We start from the raw sequence: 12,915 nt of genomic DNA on the forward strand, positions 1-12,915 counted from the left end.
AACATGTTTGTACCCTCAGGGAAACTGAGCATTTTGGATTCTTGCCAGTTCTTTTTCTTTTTACCAGCATACATTTTTCTAGTATTTCCCAAAGTTTCTACTGTAATAAAAAGCAGTTTCCATGGTTGAAACCTCTTTACTGCTCATGAATATCTCTGCCCATCCACAGGAAAACTCCATGAGGCCTCATAGGGTATGTCTACACAGCATAGAAAAACCCGCAGCTGGTCTGTCACAGCTGACTCAGGCTCATGGGGCTTGGACTGTGGGGCTGTTTCATTGCTGTGTAGGCTTCCAGGCTTGGGCTGGAGCCCAAGCTCTGGGACCCTCTCACCCCACAGGGTCTTAGAGCCTGGGCTACACACCTAGCCCGGAAGTCTACACCGCAATGAAACAGCCCCACAAGCCCATCAGCTGGCACAGGCCAGCCACAAGTTTTCCTTTGCTGTGTAGACATACCTATACACAGAGACACAAAGATCTGGTTATCAGCTCTGCTGCTGGGAGCTGCGATGAATTGCACTTCACAACCCCATTATGGGCAACCTGCCAAATGGTCCTGGGACTCCCAGTAGCAGACTATGGAGATAAAGATCTACTTTGGGTGTCAAGAAGAATTTTAAGGGCTGTACGCATAGGATGTATAACAGTTCCACATTTTGGCTGTTTCTCACAGTCACTCATCAATCTGCACCCAGCAGCCTGACCACCCATTTGGGATATGGACACACTCATGCCCCACACCTTTGTGTAAGTGCTGCAGACTGGGTATCTTACATACTGCTCACAGAAGTCAGAGGATTGTTTTCCTTGTGTCTGAGAACACAGCTGTGGTCACAGTAACAACTAGTTCTAAAAGTATCTTGCAGAGTGCAATGTTTTTCAGAAAATCAAAATAAACTACAGCTCAGTAGTAGATAGCTGGCCTCACAGAAGTGGTTTCTTTACAGACTTGAATGGAGAGAGAAGGTGGTGGCTTAGTGAACTTGCTTGGGAAGGGAATTCCAGGCATAGAGGGCAGTATGGAAGTATCACAGAGTCCAGAGCTGGAGAAAGAGAGGAACAAGAAGCTCCAAATTAAACACATGCAAATTATATGTAAAAGTAAAATCTACTTTCTGCAAGAGCTGGTTATTATTATTAATGTATATTATGGTAGCACTTCAAGGCCAGGGATCTGTTGTGCTAGGCACTGTACAAATGTATAACAAAGACAGCTCTAGCCCCAAAGATATTTTACTGTATTGTGTTCAAGACAACATTCAAAAGAAACTTATGTATCTTTGAAGAAAACTAATTCTATGGTATTTATCTTGGTTTAGGGAATCAGTGGACCTCCAGGCGAGACAGGTCCAAAAGGTATTCAAGGAAAGAAGGTAAGATATAGAACAGTCTGTGTGGAATATGGAGTGTGTGCAAGATAAGCTCTAGCAGAATGCTAGATTACAGTTTTATCACTGTGATGTCATGAGTTTCTTGACAGTGGTGTGCTCAGCATGAGAATGATGTACTGTAGGGCAGTGTCATCAGGGTAGTAAATCTTAACGTTACTGACAAGGCTCTCTGGTTCTAAATTCGTTCAGGCAGTTTGCTACAAAATTACTTTTTAGGCTGAAATATTTTGCGCTTGAATATTGTTGAAGTAGTTTGATATGTTTCTGTTTTGCTGTTATGAGATATTCAGATGCGAAAGATCTCTTAACGAGTTGAGTATTTATGTGATGCTTTTTTGTGTTCTGAGGACTGAAAAATGGCATTAAAAACATTAGATGAGGATTTGGTCCTGAATGAAGACCAAGGTCTTTGACCTATTTAAGATATAATGAGAAATAATGAGTTGTTGTAACCAGAGCTAGTTAGAATTCATTGGTCCAAGTATCAGAGGAATGTAGGCATTCGTCCTGTTCACAAATTATTAGCAAATTGATTTATGCAAATGTATTTGTTTTACTCATAAAATTTCCATTATCTTCAATGAGTGTTGTGCAGTTAAATCCTCAAACATCTCTTTCAAAATATAGGGGCTAAGGTTAACACCTGAAAGTTATCCATTTTACAGCAGAACTATGGGTAGCCTAAAGAATGAAATACCATTTTTAGGTTCCATTGGAATTGGGTGTGCAATTTGGGATATATTCATGTTTTGTTCCTGAGGCAACAAGTCCAGTTGAAGACACAAAGGACCAGCTTTATATGTGGAAAATATTTATGATACAAATGATTATGGAATCTTGGTCTGTTAATTTTTTTCCTTTCCTGACAGATGCTTTTCTTGTTCTTTTTTGTCTATCTTTCATGCCAAACAAAATTAAGGGAGCCCATAGTCGATTATTTCAGCAAGAAAAAAAAAGGGTGATGGTTCTGAAAGAAACTATTCATGCATTGGCAAAATAGCCATGTCTCTACTAATCCTGATTTAAGCTTTGCAAAAGCTAGAAGTCTTGGCTTCTTTCTGTAATTTCACATTGACAGCGCATGGACAGTATTAACAGCTAATCTTATTGTATATTGCATTTACGTCTTCTGAACTGTATTGGTGCTTTCCTCTTAGTTTATATATGTGTATATAACATATATTTGTATGTGCATATGTATAAAATTGCATTTGGTCTTAGGTGCAGACTGTGCAAAATTCAGCCTTGGACCAGCATAGTACTAATTTGAAAAGACACTCAGTAAAAAAGTGGCGTTGAGTGTTCAAAATTAATTGTCTCTCACTGATTCTAGATTAAATTAGTTCAGTGTACACATAAAAATATTTCTCCTAACTGCCAGCTCTGCAAAGTCACCCAGAGTTCTGAGAGACAAAATGGGTTCTTCCTGGTTTATGCAACATCGCTTGTAATAAAGATTCTGCAAGCCAAATTCTGCCCTCATTTACACTTTGTACAATTCTACTGTTTACTATCTAGATTTAAATCTAGTTACAGAATCTAGGTATAGAAAGACAAAGATATAGATATACTTTAATTACCTTGTGCCACAGTTAAGCTTTGCATCTCTACACAATGTAATTTATTTGAGATGAGTAACTTAATTTTTTTTTTTTTGCACAAGACAATGAATGGTTGTTCACAGCTTAATAACCACCCATTCAGCTAGTGAAGATCAGGGCCTTTTCCACTTAAGCTTCATGATAGTCAGACCCATAACAATCTTCTCAACTTCTGTTATCCTTACAGAAGGATTATTGAGCAACTCTTTTAAAATTAGTTTTCCAGACACTTATTATGATGAATTTGAAAAGTAGGAGTTACTTACAGCCACTCTTTCCAACAGTATGCATAATCAGTCGAGTCTTAGCGTAATAGCAATAAAGCTATTCACTTGCCATGTAGAAGCATTTGTTGTCATTTAGTTGAGCTGATGACTGGCTGCATTCTGATTTTGGAAAATTAAGGCTGGCTGTCCAGAACTGGCACAAGTATGGCATAACTCAGAACACTATTACTGTACATTTCTGTTCATGATGAGGTCAAGTTAGCTCGGACATGCCCTGGAAGAGGACTATTCAATTATAGTGAGCACAACAGATTCAGGGTACATGTACAGCAGCTGCGAGCTTGCTTCCCAGTGGAAGCGGACAGACAAACTTTGCAGTGTAGCCAGGGATAGCACAGGTGGTGGCTCAGGCCACCTGACTCAGTTTCCAGGGGTCTGAGTGGATTTATACTCAGGCAGCTAGCCCGAGCTGCCAGCCATGCAACCACTGGCTACATTGTTATTGTTAGTGTGCTAGTTTGAGAAAAACTAGCATGTTTGTCTACTAGTGCTGGGAAGCACACTCCCAGCTGCAGTGTAGATGTACCCTAAATCCGTCGTGCTCACTAGAATTGAATCATCCTCTTCTAGACATAGGCTTGAGCTCAACCCCAACTTCTGTCTATATAGAAACCTCTCAGACTCAGGCTCAGACTTAGAGTTCTAGGACCCTTTGGTGGAGGGTTCAAGCCCAAGTCAAGCTGGTACCTAGGGGTCGAGCCCGATTGCTTTGCATTGTAGACCCTGCATCCCCTGACTTGGGTTCTGGAAGTACACCAAAAGAATCCCATAATGCTATGAGCCAATTTCCTTTGTCCTCTCTGTCCCAAAAATCTCCAGTCGACTCCAGGGAAACAGAAGTGTCCCCCCTTGGTGTAATGCAGCAGTTTGGTGAATCTGTGTTTAACCCTTCTATTGTCTTCTGAACACTGAGCTGCAAACAATATCAGACAGCCTTCTGTGTTTGCAATGGAGATTGAACAGAACAAGTCTGTTGCAATGCTGCTTCATGGTCACGGGAGCACAGCCAGATTTTGGTAAAGTCTGGTGGGAGGCCAGTACAACTATGGACGTTAGTAACAGTACGCAGAGTGATCACACATACCAGTGTAAGCAGAGTCAGAATGAGCTCTACCCTGACATCTGGTGGTGAGCTGTGGAAAAGGACTTCAGGGGCTGATCTCATTTGCATGGGCATACCCACCCTGCCTAGCATGATGGGACTGCTTGCCCAAATGATCACTTTGGTTGCTGTGGGATCCCCACTCTCTTTGTTATTGGGGCAGGAGTAATAAAGTGTTGTTATCTTGGTTATGTGAATCAAGGGCAGTAGAACTGTACTTGGCATTTTATGACTGAGGGACTTGCCCTCAACTAAGGAGCACTTGCTAGGCAAGGGACATGGGTTCCAAAGCCCAGTGAATTGAGAGAAGCTTGAGATAGGTATGTGTACTTAGCAGCATGGCCCCCCTTCTGAGGGCCTTAAACACTACTTTAATCCATCCTCTCTCCACTGTGTAATAACAGAGCTGATTTTGACTCAATTAGGAGGCTTGTTATATACTGCAGAGCCAAAATCACTGATACCTAGGTCTAAGCCTTAGACCTACATTGGGCTTGTGGTTCTGAGTGTACCAGTATTGAGGCTCCCTTACTAATAGCTGAAATCACTAAAGTGCTGAAACAATGAGGAGTCTTGTGGCACCTTAAAGACTAAAAAATGTATTAGAGTGTAAACTTTTGTGGGCTATGACCCACTTCTTCAGATGTATGGAGTGAAAATTACAAGAGCTGAAATCACTGAGAGCTGTGTTGGGGGGGCTGAAGACATATTGGTGAGCGGCTAGCAGAATGGCTAGCGGAGAGGAGTGGCCAGCAGGACAGCTGGCAGAGAGGCACAGCCAGCAGGAATGGCTGGTGGAGGGGCACTGTTAGTGGTGAGGACTGCAGCAAAACCCCACGGAAAGGCGTGGACATTGGCTGTCGGTCAGAGCAGCAGAGCATGTAAGCTGCCCCCATGCCTCCTCCGTCTTCCACCCAGGCTGGGGGGTAAATGCTGCAGATGAATGTCTGAACTCTGGGGGCTGCACTGACCAAGAACAGAAACTGTGGGTGCGGTGACTTTTGGGTTACTGGACTTAAGACCCTGAGGGAAAAAGGACACTGCCAAACTTACTTGGGGGTGGGTCTTTTGCTCATGGTTTGTGTTATGAATCCTGTTTGTGGTGTTCCCCACATAATGCCACATTGTTTCCCTCCTTTATTAAAAGGCTTTTGCTACCCTCAGACTCTATGCTTGCGAGAGGGGAAGTAGTGCCTCTCAGAGGCACTCAGGGGGTGGCACTCAGGGAGGTGGAACTGGGTGGAGGCTCGAGCTGATTTTGCACTGTGTTCTTGAAAAGGAACCCCTAGATACTGAACCTGGCCCTTGTTGCTGCCAACTCTGATGGGCAGAAGGGTTACACCAGCAAATGACAAAGAAGCTGGCAGCTTTCCAGATTTATTGGACTGGTGAACAGTGCGGGGAGAGGATTACATGGCTCAAGAGTGAGTACCAGAAAACCAGAGACCAGAACTGTGCCTTGGGCAACTCACTGACATCATGCCCATTTTAGGATGAGTTTGAGTGGTTGTTGGGCACTGTGCCAAACATGGAGCCATTGCACCCTGTTGGCCTCAGAATTGAGCATGGGGACTGATGGAAGCCAACAGCAGGTGCCATGTGAGGACAGAGAAGTGACTTTGTTGCTAAAACTGGTCCCAGAGGAGGCTTTGCAGCAAGCATCCTGGGGCTGTACTCTGAGGAACTGTTTGATGCCCCCTTCAGGAACAGCCCACCGCAAAGCCTGCAACAGACACAGAAGGGACAGAAGACACCCTTGAGACTGGTAAGTTTCTGTCTCCAATTTAATATTTATTAATACAGTAATGGGAGGGATTTCCACACTATGAACCAATGCAAAAGTTATGAGAAGCAGTAGCTAGCAGTGCATATCTGCTAATCATGACTGGTGTGGAGAAAGTAACTAAGCAAGTTGTGACAAAGCTCCTGCTCTACTTTGGTGGGTCTTGTGCTTACTGGCGGATTTGCTCAACTTGGAGCTTCACGGCAGCCCTCAGCTTATCCATTTTTCTGAACCCACAGTCCAGGTCGACTCCTCCTGTGTCTGACCAGGAATTGGGAGGATTTGGGGGGAACCCGGGCCCACCCTCTACCCCGGGTTCCAGCCCGGGGCCATGTGGAATGCAGCTGTCTAGAGTGCCTCCTGGAACAGCTGTGTGACAGCTACAACTCCCTGGGCTACTTCCCCATGGCCTCCTCCCAACACCTTCTTTATCCTCACCACAGGACCTTCCTCCTCGTGTCTGATAATGCTTGTACACCTCAGTCCTCCAACAGTCCACGTTCTCACTCTCCGCTCCTAGTGCCTCTTGCTCCCAGCTCCTCACACGCACACCACAAACTGAAGTGAGCTCCTTTTTAAAACCCAGGTGCCCTGATTAGCCTGCCTTAATTGATTCTAGCAGCTTCTTGATTGGCTGCAGGTGTTCTAAGCAGCCTGTCTTAATTGTCTCCAGAAGGTTCCTGATTGTTCCAGTACCTTACCCAGGGAAAAGGGACCTACTTAGCCTGGGGCTAATATATCTGCCTTCTATTCCTCTCCTATAGCCATCTGTCCTGACCCTGTCACAAAGTGTTATTTACTCCTTCTCATTACACAAGAACTAGGGTCACCAAATGAAATTAATAGGCAGCAGGTTTAAAACAAACAAAAGGAAGTATTTTTTCACACAGCGCACAGTGAACCTGTGGAACTCTTTCCAGAGGATGTTGTGAAGGCCAAGACCATAACAAAAAAAGAACTAGATAAATTCATGGAGGATAGGTCCATCAATGGCTATTAGCCAGGATGGGCAGGGATGGTGTCCCTAGCCTCTGTTTGCCAGAAGCTGGGAATGGGCGGCAGGGGATAGATCACTTAATGATTACCTGTTCTGTTCATTCCCTCTGAAGCACCTGGCATTGTCCACTGTTGGAAGACAGGCTACTGGGCTAGATGGATCTTTGGTCCAACCAGTATGGCCACTCTTATGTTCTTAATGGTGGATGATATGCCACCATTGACTTGGCTCACTCCACCCCACCCAACCCCATCAGGAAATGCAAACAGTAAACATGCTTTGAAAATGAATTTACACATTTTTGCTAGGGCATTCCTGTTTCTTAAAAATAATAACTTACATAGCCATGGCTGTAAATGTGCTACTCTGTAATCACTCAACAGTTTAACAACCTACCTGCAAACAGTTAACTATATGAGGGTGAAAGAGGTGGAAATGTGTTCCATTTACTAATTTAGTCCATTTCAGGTAAAGGTAGTCCATGCAGTCCACAGATGACAATGTTATACTTAGAAAATAAAAACCAGCAGGATCTTATTTAGGGGATAAGACAATATGCCACATTTATTGTGAATACAGAAAGAATCAGAGTAAGCAATCAGTTCTAGCTATAACATTCCATTCACTCACACATTCATTCACCCACACACACAAGTTCTGCAAGGTTGTTATAGTTACCAGCCTAGAAGTTGCTTGTGCCAAGTCACTGACCAGGTGGCCTGGACACAAGGATGGAGCCGAGTCGTGTCAGATGCGCAGCTGATGCTCCTGGAAGTTGGTTGCAGAACCAGACTCAAAGTCCTTAGTCTTCAGGGTCTGTCTTTATAGGGATACATCCTCATGCAAGTCTATGGTACTTGCCTCATCATGCTGTTCTCACGTTTGAAGTGATAGTCAATCACACAGATGGTACAGCAGTGATGGTTTGTTGTTATCTTGTTCTTTGGTTCTTTGGCCCCCCTGTCCTTGGGGCGGTTGGGAGTGGATTCTGGTTTGATACATCTGTGATAGTCTATACCCCTATATTCACCTCTTTTACAGGACTATGATACATTTCATACAAAGTATGCTTTGTGAGGTACAGTGTACTATATTTATAAGAATCACTGATATAAGAATCAACCAATCAAAACCACCTATACTCTGCTTGTAAGAATCAATCGCTTATAAGAATCAAATCATCTGAGATGGATCTGATTCTTATAAAAGAAGTGCACTTTATCTGTTGAAAACTCATAATTTGCTGATCATTATTGTCATGGTAAAATATGTGTGGTAACATTGAATGTAAAGTTATAAGATTCTATGGTATGATATTACTAAGACATGTTCCAAATCTGGAGAGCAGTCACAAGCCAGTTCCTCAGAGACAAAAGGCAAACTGACACTTCAGCCAGGTGTCAGCTAAATCAAATGGACCATGATCTGGTTCAGTGGCCATTCTTCGGCAGAAAAAAGAGTATGGGTGAAAAATCTACATCTTGACAAAAATAGCTTGGGGTTCTGATCCATACAAACTGTCTGTCTCCTGAACCTCAGCTGGAGATGATTCTCAAAGAAGAGAAAAAACTATAAGAAGGGAGAGCAAATATTCCTCCCTTTATATCTACCCATGGCATCAACAACACCTGAAGAACAAAGGAAGCAGCATTGACTGGGGGAGGGATCCTGACTGAAAGGAATTCAGCCATAAGACAGCTAGAATATCTGGTGAGAGGGATGTTGCTCTGAATTCATTTAGCTTTTAAGTTAGGCATTAGTTGGATTTTATTTTTATTTTCTTGTAGCCGATTATGACTTTTGTGCCTCATTACCTGTAGACACATGAAATCTATCTTTCTGTAGTGAATAAACCTGTTTTATTTTTTAATCTAAACCAATGTGTTTGGACCGAAGTGTTTGGGAAACTCCATTTGGGATAACAGTCTTTGTGCATATCATTTTCTGTTAATAAAATGACAGACTTTATATGAGCTTGTATTGTCCTGAAGAAAGCTGGGCAGTATAAGATGTACATTGCTGGGGGAAAGTCTGGGACTGGGAATTTGCTGATGTTGCTCTGCAGTGTAATTCAAGAGTGGCTGGCAACAGCACTCATACAGTATAACTGGGAATAATTTACATGTTGGAGGCTATGTGTGAGCAGATCAGGAGTGATAGCTTTCACACTGAAGCACTGTAAAGGGCACCCCAGGTTAGAGAATTGTGAGCACACAGTTGTTCATCAGTCCAGATTGTATCCTTGGTAATGTCATAGCATCCTTCTTACAATATATTGAAGTTCAGTTTGAAAAGTAATGTTCTTGAAATTCCGTAAGGATTTTTTTCTGTCTTTCTGCAGTGAGCTATTTGGCTTGCTGTGTTCTTCAAATACTTTGTGGAGCCAAAGGTGAGCAATTTCCCCCTGAATGAACTGATGACAGTGAGGGGCTGCTGAATCAGTACACTCAGCCTGAAACTGCATCTACCACAGCTGGAGCTGGATGAACCCAGGCAACGGAAATCAGGGTTGCTTTTGTGCTCCCATGTTATGGACTTGCATGGCCCCATGAAAGAGGAGGAATAATACTTCTATGAATGTGCTTTTGAGGGAAAGGGGCTAACTGATTGGGAGGGGGGTCAGTGCTTGTGGGGGCTTGATTGCCATGCAACCTATTTCTAAATGACAAGATGACATGTGAAATGGGGATGGAGGTGGGGATGATCCACAGTATGGAAGTGACTGAAGTGTCAATTGCTGTACCTAACTGTTGTGGCAAGGCACCTCCTCTGTCCTGCCAGGCTTAACACTTCCCCCTCTAACAGTGATGGGGCCTGGACTAAATTAGCCCCACTCTGGACAGTGTTTGTCTTCCCACTCTGGGTTTATCAGTATTTTCAAAGTAGGTCTTTTGGCAGGTCCTCCTCCAAACAAATTCACAAACACAAAATAAACGGGAATATCTTTTGCTACCCCTTGCTGGGGGGGCTGGAAGGGGAGGGGTGTTGTCCTGTTATTCCCCCTGGGCTGCCAGTCCTTTGCCTAAACCCACATTCAGTATGGTTGTTTCCTCTGAAGGGAGGAGAGCAGCCTCTAAGTGGAGAAACCTATCTCTCTGCTGTCACTATCCCTACAGCAGCTTGTCTCCTCCTCCTCTCTTACCAGAGGATGGGTTTTTAAAGGTGTCAGGTAGCCCTTAATTGGACTCAGGTCACCTAAGGACACCTGAGGTATTACCTTTTCAGCTTATAGTGAAAAGGGCCTTTATTATTCTAGGGCTAATATACCTGCCTTCCACCAATCTCTTGCAAGTCTGGAACCCAATAGGACCATTTTCTTGCAAGGTTTGGAGGGCAGGGTGGCTGAGTGGCTGTGGAGATGGACAGGAATGCTCCGGTGCCTTTCCCTGCAGGGAAGGGCACTCACGCTCAACCAACTTGACCTGTCCATGCTCTGGCACTGACTCAACTCCCTGAGCTGGGCCCCGGGTTTCCTGGCCCACCTCCAGAAGTTGGTTCTGGAGTTCTTTTGGCCAGGACTGCACTGGGTCTCTGAGGGGTTCTTGAGTCTCCCCCTGGAGAAGGGAGGACAGGGCCTGATTTGCCTTCACACTCAGGTGTCCATGTCTTCTGCCGCCAGGCCACGCAGAGACTTCTTTATAGTGCAGGTAGTCCGGCGAGGAGCACATTGGTGCATGCCTTCCTGCGCTGCTTCCAAGGGCTTCACTATGACCAGCAGCTCCTTTATCTCCATCTGAGAGGTCTTCCAACCAGCCATTGAGTTTTCCAAGCTGTTCTGGACTGCAGCACAGGATACTGCAGCAGGGAGACAGGCCATGCTGTGAGTGATGTGGCAGGAGTTGGTAGTCTTGCAGCCATTAATGATATCAGCTGCTCAAAAAGCTATTTCTGTTGAGCTCTGTCCTCTCCCTTAGGTGCTGCTTTTGTTCCAGAAACTGTGAAGCATGTGCCTGTTCCGTTGCTGAAACCGTGTCCTCAAGCTGTGCAGCCAGCCGGAGCCTTTCCTCTTGCCTCTGGGCATGCCTTTTCTTTAGCCATAAGTCCCCCTGTCTTTAGTACTGGACCTGGTTGTTGTCCCTGCCTGGAACTTCAACGATGACTTCATCACAGAAATGCTCCCTCTTGGAAGGGTCTGTGCAGGCACTTTGGGCAGGCTTGTGTAGCACTGAGAGTTAGCTGTGGAGGTACAAAAGCCAGTAGAGTTCAAGGGGGCCTGGAACAGGGCAATACACCAGTGGGTATTTTCTCAAATAACTCAGAGCAGGAAGGCAGAAGTCATTCTTGTGGAATTTCAAGGACATAAAATATGTTACTTTACAATATTTTGTGAAAGGGATGCTTTAGTCCACTGAAGCTCCCAGGACACAGCCTGGTTAATCACAGTGAAAAGTGTAGAGATAATGGTAAGTTAACTGAAAACAGCTTTCATAGCGGCTCTGGAAAATATGCCCTTCCCTGAAATCTGACTGCCTCTCTGTAGTCCCTGCTTCAGGAAAAGTTTGCAGCTATTAGTAAGCCTACGTTTTAGTCATGAGTATTTTTAGTAAAAGTCATGGAGTGGTCACGGGCGGTAAACAAAATTCATGGCCCGTGACCTGTCCACAACTTGTACTATATACCCCTGACTAAATCTTGGGGGAGGGGAACCTAGGGGGCACCATGGGTGCTTGGGGGTGGGGGGAACAGGGGGTGACCCAGGTGCTGGGGGGAGGGTGGCCCGGGACCCCCGCTGGAGCTGGGAGGGCAAGGTGAGGGGGTTGACAGGGCTGGCAGGCTCCCTAAGCGGCAGCTCCTGGAAGTGGCAACAGGCCCCTGCGGCGCCTGGGAGGAGTCGTGGTCAGATGGCTCCATGTGCTACCACCCCCCCGAGCGCCGGTGCAGATGGAGGCAGTGCATGGAGCCACCTAGCAACGCCTCCATGTAGGAGCCGGGGGATGTTGCTGCTTCTGGGGAGTCCCCACCATGAGGTAAATGCTGCCCAGAGCCCTCACCCCCCTCCTGTGCCCCAACCCCCAGCCCTGAGTCCCCTCCACACCCAAACTCCTGCTGCTGCAGGGGGAAGGGGGCGCAGTGGCCCAAGACTGCTTCAGCAACAGCTGGTGTGGCTGGCCCAGGGGCCACCTGAGCTGATCAGGTGGCCCCTGGGCCCGCCACACCAGCCGCTGTAGAAGTCATGGAGATCCTGGAAAGTCACAGAATCCGTGATTTCCATGACAAACTCACAGACTTAGCTATTAGCACCTGAGATGGGGTCAGAATTTATGAGGGAATCAACAGGATGCTGTGTTAGCTTCCACAGGGCTTACCTGGTTATGGCTGTGTGCAAACATAGGTCCACAGCCTTCCTCCTCCCCAATCCCAGCACATTGAAACAAAAATTCAAACCCAGTCATACTTGGCACAAATGACTTTGTCACCTATTGACAGCATGGACTACCTCTAACTGAAGTGGACTAAATTTGTAATTGGAACACATTTCTACCTCCCCCAGCCCTACACAGTTCACTGTTTCCAGGTGGCTTAATAGACTTCTTAGTGGTTACAGAGAGGCATACTTACAAGCATGGCAATGTAAGATTATTATTTGTAAGGAAGTAAGCAGGAAAGGCTCTAGCAAAAAATTTGTCTTTCAAGGCATTCTTTGCTGTTTCCATTACCCAGTCACCATTTTCAACTCCATGTGGTGGTGGGAATGGGGAGGAGGCAGGAACCAAGGTGCCTTGATACAATCTGCCATTAGTGAATACATGT

General features: G+C 45.2%; 1 protein-coding gene across 1 annotated transcript in view; it reads left to right on the plus strand.

Moving 5' to 3' along the window:
* COL28A1 (collagen type XXVIII alpha 1 chain) overlaps window positions 1-12,915 on the plus strand; it is a 121,128-nt gene that overhangs the window by 21,536 nt on the left and 86,677 nt on the right. Inside the window, exon 11 of the mRNA XM_084618916.1 lies at window positions 1,323-1,376. Coding sequence (XP_084475042.1) covers window positions 1,323-1,376 — 54 coding nt within the window. The remainder of the gene's footprint in view (window positions 1-1,322; window positions 1,377-12,915) is intronic.

This window comes from Lepidochelys olivacea (genome assembly GCF_965140295.1).
Source record: "Lepidochelys olivacea isolate rLepOli2 genome assembly, chromosome: 2".
Classification (NCBI taxonomy): domain Eukaryota; kingdom Metazoa; phylum Chordata; order Testudines; family Cheloniidae; genus Lepidochelys; species Lepidochelys olivacea.